General features: G+C 41.2%; 1 protein-coding gene across 2 annotated transcripts in view; it reads left to right on the top strand.

The window, feature by feature from the left end:
- Nucleotides 1-18196, top strand: part of epha7 (eph receptor A7) — a 208350-nt gene that overhangs the window by 175871 nt on the left and 14283 nt on the right. For both annotated transcript variants that reach the window (XM_062044430.1, XM_062044429.1), the window contains 6 exons: nucleotides 171-226; nucleotides 3468-3593; nucleotides 4026-4211; nucleotides 9771-9832; nucleotides 9897-10106; nucleotides 14968-15117. In XM_062044430.1, the coding sequence (XP_061900414.1) occupies nucleotides 171-226; nucleotides 3468-3593; nucleotides 4026-4211; nucleotides 9771-9832; nucleotides 9897-10106; nucleotides 14968-15117 (790 nt within the window). The remainder of the gene's footprint in view (nucleotides 1-170; nucleotides 227-3467; nucleotides 3594-4025; nucleotides 4212-9770; nucleotides 9833-9896; nucleotides 10107-14967; nucleotides 15118-18196) is intronic.

Here is an 18196-nt window from a genome sequence, read left to right as displayed (position 1 = left end):
ATTTATTTTTTCAACAAAATCAACATGGGATCAAATACTTCCGGTTTAACTTCTAGTTTAGGTTGCTCACAATAAGTTAACACAATAACTTTTCACAATAAAGTTCTTGCAATTGAAGGTGTTTTTTTATTCTGTGCAGTCATTTGATTGTCATACCATTTCTCCTGCAGGCATTGTGGGTACAGTAAAGCGGATCAAGAGGGAGATGAAGAACTTTACTTCCAGTGTGAGTGCAAATGCTTTTTTGTTTTTTTTATATTTTAATCGCAGTACACTTGAATAAAATCCAGACAGCTTTGAGCAAGAGTGAGACAGTTTTGTTGTAAGTGCTGTGTTGGGAATTTGTGTTTTTATCAGTTACTGTTTTTAAGCACTGATACTCCACCCCCTAATGATGCCACTAGAGACGTCACTATAGACAGTTTCCCAAATTGGAGCAGAGATTATAGACAAAATAGGCAAACTGCTGAATGGGAGGAAAAAAAAAACAAAGAGCCATGCTGCTTCAGTGCTGCGGGTCCAATGTCTATTACTGCTAAAAGGTGTGAAATATCCTGTACTCATCGTCCTAACACATTACAACACTGATTTACGGCAGCTTGTGCCTGCATTACCTGCATTTTACTCTCAGATGATGAAAGACTGAGCCTTGCAAAGTAAAAGATTGCATGCTTTTTTGTCAGGGAAAACCTTTTGTAGCCATCTATCAGATTCACCGGCGTCTTTGATGGATTATGTAATTAATGGAAAGTGCTTGGGAATCTTAGCTGTCAGCTCAACACATTGATATATTTATCACTATGTTTGGCTAAAATGTCATTGCAAAAAGGTTTGCAATTGTCATATTTGTCACATTTATGAACAAATTTAAAACATCCCAACTTGAAAACATCGCTCATTCACTCATCCCTCGTGTGATACTATACCATCCCCAATTTCCCATTGAAATAAATGCCATTTTTACACAATTTCCCAGCCGATTAAAACCATTCCAGCATCAAAACATTTATATCAACATTGTTCCATATCTCAATAATTTCCACCTTTTCAACAATCACACATTTTCTGCACACCATTTCAGTTCAGCTGCAGCTCACTCACAAGCTATTACTTTGGAAATTGCCTTCTCTGATGACGACATTAATCATCCTTATAAATGAATTTGAGAAATACAGGACATGGACAGGAAATACATATTAAATAACAAAAACAGTGCTTTTAACTGTGATAGGTGTCCCATCATTCCACAACAGTGTACATTAATCTCATAGAAAGCTGTCCTGCTTTGGAAAATAATATTAAACCAACAAGTTCTGAACATCCATCCGTCCATTTTCTACCACTTGTCCCTTTCGGGATCGCGGGGGGTGCTGGAGCCTATCCTAGCTGCACTCGAGCGGGGTACACCCTGGACAAGTCGAAGTTCTGAACAAACAAACTAATTTACGTTTGATGTGTAAGATATATTCCAACATACAGTACAGGCCAAAAGTTTGGACACACCTTCTCATTCAATGTATTTTCTTTATTTTCATGACTGTTTACATTGTAGATTGTCACTGAAGGCATCAAAACTATGAATGAACACATGTGGAGTTATGTACTTAACAAAAAAAGTTGAAATAACTGAAAACATGTTTTATATTCTAGTTTCTTCAAAATAGCCACCCTTTACTCTGATTACTTTTTTGCACACTCTTGGCATTCTCTCAATGAGCTTCAAGTGGTAGTCACCTGAAAGGGTTTTCACTTCACAGGTGTGTTTGAAGCTCATCGAGAGAATGCCAAAAGTGTGCAAAGCAGTAACCAGAGCAAAGGGTGGCTATTTTAAAGAAACTAGAATATAAAACATGTTTTCAGCTTTTTCACCTTTTTTTGTTAAGTACATAACTCCACATGTGTTCATTCATAGTTTTGATGCCTTCAGTAACAATCTACAATGTACATAGTCATGAAAATAAAGAAAACACATTGAATGAGGAGAAGGTGTGTCCAAACTATTGGCCTGTACTGTAAGTGGACGGCGTGTCTCAGGTGGTAGAGAAGTCATCATCCAACCTGATGGTTGCTGGTTTGATCCTCAGTCCTGCCATGACCAAATTGAAGTATCCTCGGGCAATATGCTGAACCCCCTTTTGAATGAGGTAACACTGTTTTGAAGGTAGAAGTGAAAACCAATTTGGCATTTAAAGAGAAGTTGAATTAGCTTCAAGTTTACATGGTAAATAACTGCCGATAAACGATGTGTCTTATTTTCTGTGTAATTTGCTGTATATTATTCCATCAATGTTATCAATTAATAAATGGTTGTTTATTGCTCTTTTGTAGAAAAGTTGTAAAGCTCAGAAAAGGCAGGCGGTTTAGCGCGTGAGCTGAGAGACAGAGACGAACACAATCGTCATCTGTGGGCCAACACCAGCACATATTACACATCATCCGAAAAGAAAAAGACTGTGGTTTTTCATTAGTATAAATTCCAACCTGTGCTACTCAGTTCTCCCAACTATCAATATGAGCTCACCGTTCATAGAAACCAAAGTACTAGGAGTATTTCACAGTACAGTGATGACAAAGCGTTTGAAGACTTGGTAGTATTTACAAAACAGATAGATAAGTAGTATCTCTCTTAACAACACCGATAAAACTCTGATTTTGTGTCACGGTTGGGTCGCATATTACTGTGTGGGTCGTTCTCCCAGGATGCAGAAAGAACTCCGAACGAAGTGTGCAGGTAAGAATATGATTTATTACTCATAAATCATATCAAATACAAAAATAAAGGATACAAACAAAGAGACGTGAGCCAATTGCACGGGGATGCAAATGAATTAGCTAGCGCGAAAGCTTAGCATGTAAACAGGAAGCAAGAAATCATCCAACGTAACGGTTGCATAAAGCAAACAAGGAAACCAGACTGAGTGTTGTGCCCAACGTGAATAAGTAGTTCTCTGATTAGTGCCCAGCAGCAGGTGAGCGTGCCGAACACTAATCAGAGGCAGGTGAAACCAGTCTGCACCCATGGCATTCAAAACACAAACCCAGGGGTGCTCAAAACGGGAACTGAGGGAGTCAAAAACTAGTCTGGGCAACAGATCATGACCATGTTGGCTTTGATTCTGCATTTCAATCCACATGGCCAGCCGTGGCTTTCCCAAAATCAACATGTTTTGGACTAGCGAAACCAACGTGGCAAAAAACACCCCCAAAAAAACACTTATTCAAATTGAAGAAATCACTGAAGATTGGTAGGCAAGATCATAGAACTGGTCCTGGATGTTTTGCAAAATCCTTCCATCCATTTTCTACAGTTTATTATACAAACGTATTAGCATGACTTGACAATAACTGCTGACTACTTTGCATATTAGTGTCAATCATTTGTTGTGAATATTATATCCCTGTCATGAGCTTGCTGGTTTGCATTGGGCATAATAATGGGTAATGATAATCCTCTTATTTCTGTTTAGTTAAATTTCCAGGCACCAAAACATATATTGACCCTGAAACCTATGAGGATCCAAATAGAGCTGTCCATCAATTTGCCAAGGAGCTGGATGTGTCCTGCATTAAAATTGAGCGAGTTGTCAGAGCAGGTAAGCCCCCCTGATACCTCCCTTGAATGTCAGCTCTTTCTGTTTAGTCCCTGTACTCCCATCCTTCACACTGACAGCCAAATATTCACAACCTAAAATCAGCACACAGCCTTACACATTATATATTGATATACAATTGTGAAGCAGGGGAAAAGTTCATTGCAATTAATTTGTGGGCTGCAGGCGATTGCTGCAGCTGAAAAATTGCTGCCACATTAGTTTCGCAGAGGTGGTCAATGCGAGTGTCTGTGCATTTCCAGTGAGTCTTTATATAGGTCTTATCCTCCCCTGAGAATAAGAAGATGCTGCACTCCAATTTGTATTCCACTGCACAGGCAGCTGCTTTGTCTCAATATACTGTACACTAATGCACGTGTGTTTGTGAAGAGCTTGAGCCTTACCTTCAACTACAATAACCTTTTGTGCATACAGGGGAGTTCGAGGAGCTGTGCAGTGGGCGAATAACATTACCTGGAAAACGGGACGCTTCGGTGGCCATCAAAACATTAAAAATGGGTTACACTGAGAAGCAGAAACAAGACTTCCTCTTTGAAGCCAGCATTATGGCACAGTTTGACCATCCCAATGTTTTGCATCTTGAGGGAGTCGTGACAAGAGGTAATCACACTCAAGGAGACATACTGTGTGTAAATCCTTGTGGGCCTGAATATTTATAGTAAGTTTATTGTAACAGAGGAACCTAATGAAACAAATCCTAAAAAAATAACAATAAATGAAGGTTATCATTTTATTTGTATGTAAAGAAATAGGAATTTCATCCCAAACTACTTGTTGGCAAGCACAGCGGTCAGATGTTTCTTGCAGTTGGTCACCAGGGTTGCTTATATCTCAGAAGGAATGTTGGTCTACTTTTTTTTTTTTTTTTTTTACAGATATTCTCCAAATCCAGGATTAAGGTCCGGTGACTAATTAGGCCACCCCAAGATTGTAATGATTTTTCTTTTTGAGCTATTCTTTTGTTTGCTAGGCAGGATGTTTTGGGTCATTGTCATCCTGAAAGACCCATCTTTGACCCAGTTTTGTCCCGATACCAATGAAATGTATTTCAATATTTTTCGGTACTTTTCGATACTTTTCTAAATAAAGGGGACCACAAAAAATGGCATTATTTGCTTTATTTTAACAAAAAAATTTACGGTACATTAAACATATGTTTCTTATTGCAATTTTGTCCTTAAATAAAAAAGTGAACATACAAGACAACTTGTCTTTTAGTAGTAAAGTAAGCAAACAAAGGCTCCTAAGGAGTCTGCTGATGTATGCAGTAACATATTGTGTCATTTCTCATTCTATTATTTTGTCAACATTAAAAAGGACAAGCTGTAACAATGGATTATTAATCTACTTGTTCATTTACTGTAAATATCTGCTTATTTTCCGTTTCAACATGTTCTATCTACACTTCTGTTAAAATGTAATAATCACTTATTCTTCTGTTTGATACTTTACATTAGTTTTGGAGGATACCACAAATTTGGATATCTATCCGATACCAAGTAGTTACAGGACCATACATTGGTCATATCCAAAGTCCAGGGACATATTTCCTGAGTTTATAAACATAATATACATTTAAAAAAAACGAAAAAAGATTTTATGATGCTGAAAAATATCACTGTAGTCATAGTTTTATCGACAAGATACGCTCCTGAACTTGGTATCATTACAGTGGATGTTAGGTGTAGATCCACCCATGGCGTTGGTTTACATTTTGACGCCAGTGAGCTACGGTGTGTAGTGAAGCATGTTTAGCTATTCCTCGTTCTGCAGGGATGATACTTGTAAGAAATGTACTTTATTTGTTGCCATTGAGACAAAGATTACTTATTTAGAAGTAGCTACAACACTGCAGAATGCGGATGGACTTTAGCTGCTAGCTAGCTAGCTAGCCATGTCTTAAAGCACCTCTTCCTGAGGGTGTTTCAGTGTTATAGCTTCACCTTTATCCTTAGTTATTAAGCCAAAATGTGTCCGTTCTCCCTTTTCTGTCTACACACTGTGTCTGCTTGTAAGTACTCTGTGATTGTGCGCTGCCGAACATGCTCTTCTGATCATAAAACCAGCAATGTCATGACGTGACGACGACGGGGGGGACAGGTACATTTTAGAGGTGGTATAGTACCGAATATGATTCATTAGTATCGCGGTACTATACTAGTACCGGTATACCGTACAACCCTAGTACTGAGATCACGAGGTCTTTTATTACATGGCCCCTTTCATCTGCACTTTAATATAAAGTCTTAGCAGAGATACAACCGGTGATGGGCAAGCTACTTGGAAACAACTGTACCAAGCTACACTACAAGCTCCAGGGCAAAATGAGTGCTCTACATATATAAAAATGTATATCTCAACTTAATGTACAACTTTCCACCAAACAAATAGGCAGAGAATAAACGCTCTGTTTGATTGTTTATTATAATTAACATAAACTGCAAAAACTCCCTCCGTCTGGCTTAGGGTTGTACGGTATACCGGTACTAGTATAGTACCGCGATACTAATGAATCATATTCGGTACTATACCACCTCTAAAGAGTATCCCCCCACCCACCCCTTTTTTTAACGGGCATGACGGCGCGTCATCACGTCATGACATTGCTGGTTTTACGAGCAGAGGAGCATGCTCAGCAGCACACAGTCCCGGCGTACTTACAAGCAGACACAGTGTGTAACTTAAAAGGGAGAACGGACGCATAAAGTGAAGCTATAACACTGAAATGCTCTCATGAAGAGGTGCTTTAAGACATGGCTAGCTACCTAGCGGCTAACATCCAGCCGCAGTCTGCAGTGTTTTATCTACTTCTAAATCACTAATCCTCGCCTCCATGGCGACAAATAAAGTACGTTTCTTACAAGTATCATCCCTGCAGGACGAGGAATAGCTAAACATGCTTCACTACACACTGGCGTCACAATGTAAACAAACACCATGGGTTTATCTACACCTGACATCCACTGTAATGATACCAAGTACAGGAGCGTATTTAGTCGATACTACTATGATACATCGATATATTTTTTGGCATCACAAAATATTTTTTCGTTTTTTTAATTTTTTATTTATATTATGTTTATAAACTCAGGAAATACGTCCCTGGACACATGAGGACTTAAATTATGACCAATGTATGTATAATCCTGTAACTACTTGGTATCGGATTGATACCCAAATTTGTGGTATCATCCAAAACTATTAAAAAGCATCCAAACAACAGAAGAATAAGTGATTATTACATTTTAACAGAAGTGTAGATAGAACATGTTGAAACGGAAAATAACCAGATATTAACAGTAAATGAACAAGTAGATTAATAATTAATTTTCTACCACTTGTCCTTAATAATTTTAACAAAATAATAGAATGGAAAATGACACAATATGTTACTGCATATGTCAGCAGCTAAATTAGGAGCCTTTGTTTGCTTACTTACTACTAAAAGACGAGTTGTTTTGTGTGTTCACTATTTTATTAAGGATTAAATTGCAATAAGAAATATATGCTTAATGTACCGTCAGATTTGTTGTTAGAATAAAGCCAATAATGCAATTATTTGTGGTCCCCTTTATTTAGAAAAGTATCGAAATACATTTTGGTACCGGTACCAAAATGTATCAGGACAACCCTAGTCTGACTTTTTAACATTTTAACATTTATTTTATGGTATGGTATGCTCTTTTTTTTGTCATTGCACAAGTACAACGAAATTCCATTTGAACTTGCAAAGTTGTGGTATCATGTACAAAATTAGGATAAAGAGTTAAACAACAATAAAATATCAAATAAACACCAAAATATATACTCTCTATTGGAATGGGGACTTTTCAGCACATGATAAATGACTGTCTCAACAGAAACCACAGTGCCAAAGTGACTATAACTTGACCAAAGGAAAAGTGCAAAACATTTGTCTCACAAAACAGACATTAACAAACTCCATTTTTACATGAACATAAATTTTTTTTAAAAAGTGAAAATAGCACTGGAATCATATGTAACTTTTATACCAGTGTTAACTAAGCAGAATGGGGTAATCAGTATTGACATTTTCCCCTGAGTGGTTTGCTCACACAGCTGTGCACTGTCATGTTAGCCAGAACAAAACAGAACGTTTATAAAATATTAAACAAAATCTAAATGATATGAAAGTACCGGTAAATGCACCCTGGAAGATACATAGTTATCTAAACAACAGCAGAAGGACTTACTTTAAGTTTAAAAAGAGTAACGTCAGTGTACGTAACGGTTACACTACAACACAAAGAAGCCTTTTTAATCCTCGACTATTTATCAACATGTATAAAATTATATCAGATATAATGTGTAATTACTGTATGTCTTAACAGTAGAATAATAGTACATAGCGAGGCAGTTGAAGTAAAGAAAGGTGAAGAGACTGAGGAAGCTCAGGTGAGGTCATGAATGAGTGACCTCATCCTGTTATTAATTTTGAAACAAACAATTGTATTTTTTCACACGAGAATAACTAATAAAGTCAGGGAAGAGAAGTGAGTGTCAGGTGGAGTTTCAGGATGTAAGGAAAGATTTCAAAATCATATTGACTATAAAAAGGATAGAGAACAGCTGACTGATGCTAAGTGGAGTTTTTTAAGATACATTAATTTATTATAATGATTTAATCTTTTCTACTACTATAAGGGTTTAGGTAATGTTTTAAGTCAACTGCTGATACAGTACATGACTATATTTGATGTTGTCTGTTGTGAAGACGTTAATGCCGTTAATCACAAGTAGAGACGGAGCAAAGTGACAGGTAAAAAAAGAGTAACAACAGTGGATATTTTACAAGAGTTCACAAACAAGTGGAAAAGTGTGTTGTTTGATTGTAGTAAGTGCAGTTCAGTGGCATTGTGTGACATTGTGACTTTTACCACGCTCAAAATTCATGAATACTCAAGTTCTGTCAAACAAATCTTGAAGTTTTCAAGGAAAGTGGTACAAGGACTTTCCTTGGCTCCATTATGATGCAGTACAGAAGGGAGTTCTGTGTTTTTACTGCAAGGCAATCAACCAGGACAAACTCACACCATTTTCTGTCAAATCAGAACCCACCTGTATCACTTCTAGATTTAGGAGTTGGAAAAAAGCTATCAAAAAGTTTAAAGCACGTGAAAATAGTCATACACATGGGCACGCTGTCTCTGTGACTGAACAAGAAAGACACCCTATAAATGCACTCTTGTCCACTGCTTTGGCAAGTCAACCAGCAGACAACAGGCACTGTCTGGGGAAAATTGTGTGTTTGTGTGTGCATGTGTGTGCATGCGCGTGTGTGTGTGTGTGTGTGTGTGTGTGTGTGTGTGTGTGTGTGTGTGTGTGTGTGTGTGTGTGTGTGTGTGTGTGTGTGTGTGTGTGTGTGTGTGTGTGTGTGTGTGTGTGTGTGTGTGTGTGTGTGTGTGTGTGTGTGTGTGTGTGTGTGTGTGTGTGTGTGTGTATTGTTGTGAGTTTGTGAAGCACTTTGAGACACTTGTGATAAAGGGCTATACATATACATTTTTTATTGATTGATGAGTTGGTTGATTAATGGCTGTTTGTTGTATGTCTTCAATTGTCAAATGATTGCTCTAATAGTGGTCTGTTTGTCAACAACCTTCTGGTCTGATGGTCTTGTGCAGGTGTACAGTCTGGGTTTCTGTGGCCATGGTGGTGGGCAGTTTTTGAACAGAAGAGGCAGATTCTGTGACAGATGTTTTTATCCACATTAGATTTAAGCGTATAAGTACTCTACTAAAGTGATACGACTAATTTGTGTTCTCTATGGGCAAATAACCAGTTGGCGGGGGTCAGAATATTCATAATAATCTAATACTTACATTCTTTAAGCAAATACAAAATACTGTATTGTCTATGTGTTATGATGTAAAGGAGGGGTGGTTGTAATGTATAAGTATGTGTCAATGAGAGGGCATTTTATGACTTTTCTTTAGTTGATTATATGCTATAGTATAATTTTATTGTTTAACCTTTATTTCAGGGTTTTTGTCTGGATTTTTTTGTCTGGATTTTTGTTATATATGTTCTGTCACTCTCTGTTACAACCTACCATAAAAGTTATTGACTAGTGATTACTTTGTAAGGGGGTAAAGTGATTATATACCTAATCTTACTCTTTGATTCTATACTCGCCTCCAGGAAAACCAGTGATGATTGTTACAGAATTCATGGAGAACGGCTCATTAGATGCCTTCCTAAGAGTGAGTATCATGAGTATCAAAATGTTCGGCGAACAGCATTGCTTACTTTTCTTCTTCTGCACAGATGCATGATGGTAAATTTACCATCATTCAGTTGGTTGGCATGCTGAGGGGCATAGCAGCAGGAATGAGATATCTTGTCGACATGGGCTATGTTCATCAAGATCTTGCAGCACGGAACATCCTCGTCAACAGCAACCTTGTATGTAAAGTGTCTGACTTCGGCTTGTCCCAGGTGTTAAACGAAGATCCTGAAACCGTCTACTCGACAACGGTAAGTTAATTGTTGCACTTCTTTTATTTTATTTTTTTCTTTAACATGAGCTTACTCACTAACTGTGAAAAACGTCTATGTTGTAAGCCTCTGTGTGCCATGATAACATTTGATTACCGTGGGGCTAGCGGGTATGACCCGCAGGGTGATGTGAGGCGTCTAGTGCAGCCATCCTCGGATAGCATAGTTGCATGCCTGTCTGCTGCTTGCTGTGTTGCATGCCTGCTGCTTGCTGCCTCTCACTTCCAGGAACTGCCGCTGGCTAGCTGATCAAGAACCAAGCGATGGAAAAGCAGAATGCGGAGGTCTTTCCTCGCCAGTACATAGCCTCTCCATCACCAAGACCTTTGCTGTGCCTCCTCGTGGCAGTCCCTGGTAACTGTGTGCCTTGCGGCTTCAGGCTAACAGCATGGGATCCCCCGGGGGTGGATAGCTTAGTCTCCATCCAAGCTACCACCATCCGACTGACCATTGCCTGCTGGCTAATCTCTTGGTTACAGGCTACGGGAGAAAACCCCTAACGGAAAGTCTGTGGCGAGGACCCGCATTAGGCAGTCACAAACAGACCGGTGCTCTGGCAGTCCTCTGCAACCCCATGCGGCAGAAGGTCGTCATGAGCACTTCTGGCCACTGGAGGACGCCACATGGGGCCAAGACAAAACAGTGCGGTTGGAGACTGCGCACTTCTACCACCACTCAAATCAATTCACTGCGCAGGTGTTTTGCGGCGATGGGGAAGGGCGGCTGGTACAGGTCAAGGATGTGACTGGCAGTACCTAGCCCAACCCTGCACGTAGGCGGCGTGCGAGTGAAGGTCGCTGTGGCATGGGATGGAACAGCATGCCTCCCGGCAGCTTCGCACGTGACTGAGCAGCACCGCTCTGCTCACCCTGAAATGGGAAGGGCCTAGAAAATGTGGCCTAAAAATGGTCTGTTCCTCATCGCCCGGGCAGTCTACCGCAGCTGCCGGGCCATCCATTTATGCGGTCGAAAACAAATGTACACGAGAAACAAAATTCCCTTCACAATAGCGTCATGAACATCCGCACACTTTTGGATGTGCGTGATCTCTCCTTCCGCCCGCAGCGAAGAACAGCACTCGTTGCACATTAACTAAACCGATACGGCATCGACATAGCCGCACTGAGCCAAACCCGCTTACATGGGGAAGACTCAATCACAGAGGCGGGAGAAGGCTACACCTTCTTCTGGAGGGGTCATCCAGACGGCTCCTGTCGTCTACATGGAGTGGGTTTTGCCGCCAGGACAAGCCTGCTTCACAAAATCCCAGAGTCTCCAGTGGGTATAACCGAAAGGCTCATGACGTGGCGTGTACCACTGACCAAAAATCACCATGTCACCCTTATCAGCGCCTATGCCCCAACCCTGGATGCAGACCTCGAGAGCAAGGACACATTCTATGCCTCACTAAACTCCGCCATAGAGGGAGCGCCTCCCACCGACAAGCTTATACTCCTCTGGGATTTTAACGCCAGGGTGGGCTCTGACTGTGGGCTCTGGACCGGAACACTTGGTTGGTAGGCTTAATGATAATGGTCTTCGCCTCCATACACTCTCTGAACATCAGTTGATCATCACCAACGCCCTGTTCCAGCTCAAGGATAAATTCAAGACCTCCTGGCAACATCTTCGCTCCAAACATTGGCACCTCCTCGACTATATTATCACCCGTCGTAGAGACAGGACGGAGGCCCTAATCTCCAGAGAGATGCGTGGAGCAGACTGCTCGACTGACCATCGAATGATCAGAGCCAAATTTCAGATGGAAGTCCGCCCCCAACTGAAGAAAACACCACCAAACAAGAGACTCAACTGTGAAGCACTCAAATCCAAGCACTCTGTAGACCAGCTCAGAGCACAGCTTGCAGAAAATGTGTCTGCAATCCCTGATACCCACCTGGACCCTGACATCAACACCTGCTGAAACGCCCTAAGGACTGCCATCCATCAGGCAGTAGAGGAATCCCTTGGGTACACCAGGCGTAAACATCAGGACTGGTTTGACAACAGTGCACCGGATATCCATAAACTTCTCCAGGCAAATCACAAAGCCGATGCTGCTTACCTGGCCAACCCACAATCCATCACACTAAAGACTCGACTTTCCTCCATAAGAGCCGAAGTCCAGCGTACCCTCATAGCCATGGAAAATGACTGGTGGATCAAGAAAGCCAGCGAGATCCAACTCTATGCTGACACCAACAATTCCCATGGATTTTATGATGCCATCAAATCTATATATGGTCCACAGAGAAAAAACATAACCGCAGTCAGATCGGCAGACAGAGTCACCCTCTATAAGGACACACCCCAGATCCTAAATAGATGGGCTGAACATTTCAACACTCTCCTTAACTCCGAAATTCCCTCTGACCAGGACATTTTCACCAAGCTCCCAACCACTCCCCCTGTCGACCACCTGGACTCCCCGCCTACCTTTGCTGAGGTTCGAAAAGCCATCAAGGGCCTAAAAAACAACAAAAGCCCAGGCCCTGACGGTATCCCAGATGAGGTGCTGAAGCTTAGTGGCTATCTCCTCACCCGCCGGCTTCACCAAATAATTGACTCCATCTGGTCCTCTGAAGCCATCCCCCAGGAATGGAAGGACGCTGCTATAATAACCATCTTTAAGAGGAAAGGTGACAAAGCCGACTGTGGAAACAGCAGAGGAATTTCCCTGCTCTCGGTTGCTGGGAAATATCTGGTCATGCTCTCTCGCTTAGTTACTCACATCTCTGAGAACATCCTGCCTGAATCACAGTGTGGATTCAGAAGAGATCGCAGTACTACTGACATGATCTTTGTAGCCAGGCAGGTACAAAAAAAGTGCCGGGAACACCACCAGGATCTGTACATCGCCTTCATCGACCTGTCCAAGGCATTTGACACCGTAAACCGGAATCTCCTCTGGGACTTAAAGGAAGGCTTGGGATTCCGCCGAAGTTCCTCAACATCCTGAGACAACTACATGATGGAATGCGAGCCTGTGTCCGCATTGGAGGCCAGCAATCCCCCTCTTTTAATGTGAAAGTCGGGGTCAGGCAGGGATGTGTCCTAGCCCCTGTCATATTCAACCTCTTCCTCTCAGCAGTCACTCTCCTCTCACACAAAGCTCTGGGAACCACAGATGGCCTTCACTAAAATTACAAAACAACAGATCCTAGAACTTCAGTATGCTGACGATTGTGCTCTCCTTGCCCACACGTCAGACTCTCTACAACGTGCACTTAACGTGGTCTCATCCACGTACAGTGCCCTAGGACTCAAGGTCAGCATTTGTAAAACACAAATCATTGCGCAACACTCTACCCACCAGTCAGAAGTGCCTGTCTTCAACATTGATGGCCAGCAGCTCACCATCGTTCCACATTTCACCTACCTCGGAAGCGTCCTGTCCCCCACCTGTACAATCGATAATGACATCTAGGTCCGTGTTGGGTTAGCGTCTGCTGCCTTCGGTAGGCTCAAAACCAGGGTCTTCCTGAACAGAAACCTGACAGTTTCCACCAAAGCAGCTGTTTACAAAGCATTTTGTCTGTCCACACTGCTATACGGCTCGGAAGCCTGGACTCCTTACCAAAGGCACGTCAGAATCCTGGAGATCCCCCTCCCCACACTCACACCCACACCCAGACACACACAGAGCGCACGTCTCTCTTCTCCGGTTTGTGACACAAGAAGAATGAGAACGATGACACTGCAGCGCTCAGATAAAACACACTTTATACTACATAAAAAGTAACGTAAAATAACGCAGTAACGCATCATGCAGTAACGGTAACTGAGTTACTGAATATAAAAAATAACACGTTAGATTACTAGTTACCACCGAAACTAACGGCGTTACAGTAACGCGTTAGTCCCAACACTGCTTATTAAGGCCTATTCTGCATGGCCTTATTATATAACCAGTAAGCCATTAACTAAGAGTTTTCCCTCAATAACCTCAGAATTATTGCTTATTAGTAACCCTAACTCTAACCCTAACCCTTATATGTTCCCCTAGTGTCCAAATAACTCTAAATTAAGTCTTTGTTACTTAGAATACATTCCCCATACTAAAGTGTTACCATTAATTCACTTCACTAGCAAGGTTAAATTGTCAATGCAAGGATCTAACAATGCGTTTACAGTGGTCCAAGTTCCTTTATATAACAGGAGCACTCTTGTGTTTTAAGGAATGTGCTGCAAACATGTTTGTCTCCCAAGTTTTGAACTGAACTAAGGTTCTGGTCCCTTCCGGAGTTCGCACTCAAGTAGGTTCACCAGTTGAATAGTCCTGATTGAGAGTCTTCAATAAACTTAACACATATTTTTGGGATACGGTAAGAAGCTTGGGTACCCAGAGAAAAAAACACCATGTACTGTGAATATTTATAATAAATGGTGATTTTTATTTTATTCATTTATTTTCGCAATCCTTTTATAGCCGAGAACATCTTTATGCTGAGGAACTTTTTTTTTTCACATTCTCAGAGTTCTTTTCAATTTTGCCAAGACATTTCAGTGACAAGAGAGAGAGTGATAAAATCTAATTTTACACAGCTGCTACCCATTCACACCCAAAACCCTGTAAGACTGTTAAAATAGCTAATTGGGCCCAATTTGGATATTTTCCTGTTCACTTAATTTTGCTGCCAGCTGCTTGGACAGTAATGGCTCTGTGATGAGTTATTTTGAGGGGACAATACATTTACACTGTTATAGAAACCTTTCACTGACCTTTGCTATGTAATTTCTTCAGTGTCTTGCCATGAAAAGATGTAATGAATATTTGCATAAGTTTGAGGGGTGTATCCACTTTTGTAAAGTATTATATATCTTACATTTTTCTAACCAGGGTGGAAAAATACCAGTCCGGTGGACCGCACCAGAAGCTGTCCAGTTCCGTAAATTCACTTCTGCAAGTGATGTGTGGAGTTATGGCATTGTGATGTGGGAGGTCATGTCCTATGGGGAATGGCCATACTGGGACATGTCCAATCAAGATGTAAGTAACTATTTAGTGTTATGAATTGCTTGCAGGAAATTAAATATACAGACACATTTTAGTTAGTGGCTTTTGTCTGCCACACAAACCCATATTTGGGAGAAAAAAAATTCCAGAAACCTGTGGAAGACAATTGTCACGCCTGGTGTATATGTTAGCAGGAGTCTCAATTCTAAATATGCATGTGCAGGATTCCTACTAAAATGATGTCCGCACAAAAAATATTTCCTGACTTATACCTGCATTCAATCTTTTTTTACGAAGACCATGAGGCCCTGCTTTCACAGTCTATACCAGGAGTGCCCACACTTTTTCTGCAGGCGAGCTACTTTTTCAATTGTGACCAAGTCGAGGGGATCTACCTCATTCATATATATCATTTATATGTATTTACTTATGAAAGAGACATTTTTGTTAACACGTTAAAGGTGTTTAATGATTATACAAGCATGTTTAAAGGCCTACTGAAATGAATTTTTTTAATTTAAACGGGGATAGCAGATCTATTCTATGTGTCATACTTGATCATTTTGCCATATTTTTGCTGAAAGGATTTAGTAGAGAACATCGACGATAAAGTTCGCAACTTTTGGTCGCTGATAAAAAAAGCCTTGCCTGTACCGGAAGTAGCGTGACGTCGCAGGTAAAGGGCTCCTCACATTTCCCCATTGTTTACACCAGCAGCGAGAGCGATTCGGACCGAGAAAGTGACGATTACCTCATTAATTTGAGCGAGGATGAAAGATTTGTGGATGAGGAACGTGAGAGTGAAGGACTAGAGTGCAGTGCAGGACGTATCTTTTTTCGCTCTGACCATAATTTAGGTAAAAGGGCTCACACTTTCTCCTTTTTCTATTGTGGATCACGGATTTGTATTTTAAACCACCTCGGATACTATATCCTCTTGAAAATGAGAGTCGAGAACGCGAAATGGACATTCACAGTGACTTTTATCTCCACGACAATACATCGGTGAAGCACTTTAGCTACAGAGCTAACGTGATAGCATCGTGCTTAAATGCAGATAGAAACAAAATAAATAAGCCCCTGACTGGAAGGATAGACAGCAGATCAACAATACTACTATCAGGAGACACCAATCCAAACACTGGACCATTAACTACACGGTTAATGCTGTGCCGCCTGTCGAAGCCTAGATACGGTCAACGGCGCGACGAAGGACTTCATCCGATCATCGATGCGGTCGGCGGCTAGCATCGGATAGCGCGTCTGCTATCCTCAAAGTCCTCCTGGTTGTGTTGCTGCAGCCAGCCCCTAATACACCGATCCCACCTACAGCTTTCTTCTTTGCAGTCTCCATTGTTCATTAAACAAATTGCAAAAGATTCACCAACACAGATGTCCAGAATACTGTGGAATTTCGCGATGAAAACAGAGCTGTTTGTATTGAGATACAATGTGTCCGAATACTTCCGTTTCAACCATTGACGTCACGCGCAAACGTCATCATACATAGACGTTTTCAACCGGAAGTTTCGCGGGAAATTTAAAATTGCACTTTATAAGTTAACCCGGCCGTATTGGCATGTGTTGCAATGTTAAGATTTCATCATTGATATATAAACTATCAGACTGCGTGGTCGGTAGTAGTGGGTTTCAGTAGGCCTTAAACACATATACGTAGATTCCTTTCTTTCATGAAGACAAGAATATAAGTTGGTTTATTACCGGATTCAGATGACTTGTATTGATTGGAATCAGACAGTAGTGCTGATAATGTCCGCATTTTCAAATGGAGGAGAAAAAAAGTCCTCCTTTCTGTCCAATACCACATGAAAGTGGTTGGTTTTTGGCATCTTATTTGTCCATCTTCCATACTCATTTTTAAAACACTTTACAAGAAATAAAGTTGCGGCAAACTCCGTAGCTTGCTAGCTTGTGCACGCCAGCTTTCTGAGACTCTTATTTTGTTAACGCAGGCAAGATGAAGCAGCACTTTTATTGTGAAGACAGGAACTGTGCAGTCGGTCTTTAGAGTTTTGACGGCAGGTATGGCGCGAGAGTCTGTTGAAATAAAAAGTGTTTCTCGCCTTCTTGTCGGTCATTTTTTCTTAATAATGATCTTGCAGCAGCCAGCGTCATCTCACAAGACCCTCGGGTGCCGTGAATATCAATCAAGTGACAAATGTGACGTCTAACTTAATGATCGCTAATTTTTAGGTCTATTTTTTAATGCCTGGCTGGCGATCGACTGACACACCTTCTGCGATCGACCGGTAGCTCGCGATCGACGTAATGGGCACCCCTGGTCTATACTCATACTGAAAATCAAGAGTAAAAGATGACATGTTCACACACCTGTAGGCAATCTCCCTTTTATGAATCAGAATCCGCCTGAAATGTGTGCCACGGGGAACCAGCCTCTACACGGCCACTTTCAACAAACACAAAGCACATTGAAAATGCACATTTGTTAGCCGGCTGATTCCAGGCACTTCACCATCAATTGTCATCGAAAGAAAAAAACACCAACAAATACTGTAATTCTCCCTGGGACTATCGCTGACCATGACTCCTTGCTGGGCTGCAAGTTTTTTGTTCGTCTAGATCTCCAGTTTCACCGCCATTTTGTACGCTTTTAGGCACACAACCTGGGCTTGTGGAGGTGTATGCCATAGTGTACATTTCTTATCCCTTACTTGAAACATGCTGTCGGAAATGGGTATGCAGCTGGACCGAACGGACTGAAAAATACGAATACATGTACAAAACCCAAAACCAGTGAAGTTGGCACGTTGTGTAAATGCTAAATATAAACAGAATACAAAGATTTTTAGAGAATCTGGAGAAATCACTACACGTAAGCGGCAATGCTGAAAAACCAACATTGAATGCCCGTGACCTTTGATCCTTCAGGCGGTACTGCATTGAAAACCGACATCAGTGTGTAAAGGATATCACCGCATGGGCTCAAGAACACTTCAGAAAACCAGTGTCAGTAACTACAGTTTGTCGCTACATTTGTAAGTGCAAGTTAAAACTCTACTATGCAAAGCGAAAGCCATTTATCAACAACACCCAGAAACGGCGCCGGCTTTGCTGGGCCCGAGCTCAACTA

This window comes from Entelurus aequoreus, linkage group LG04 (assembly GCF_033978785.1).
Source record: "Entelurus aequoreus isolate RoL-2023_Sb linkage group LG04, RoL_Eaeq_v1.1, whole genome shotgun sequence".
Classification (NCBI taxonomy): domain Eukaryota; kingdom Metazoa; phylum Chordata; class Actinopteri; order Syngnathiformes; family Syngnathidae; genus Entelurus; species Entelurus aequoreus.
This window is presented reverse-complemented; position numbering and strand designations above follow the sequence as displayed.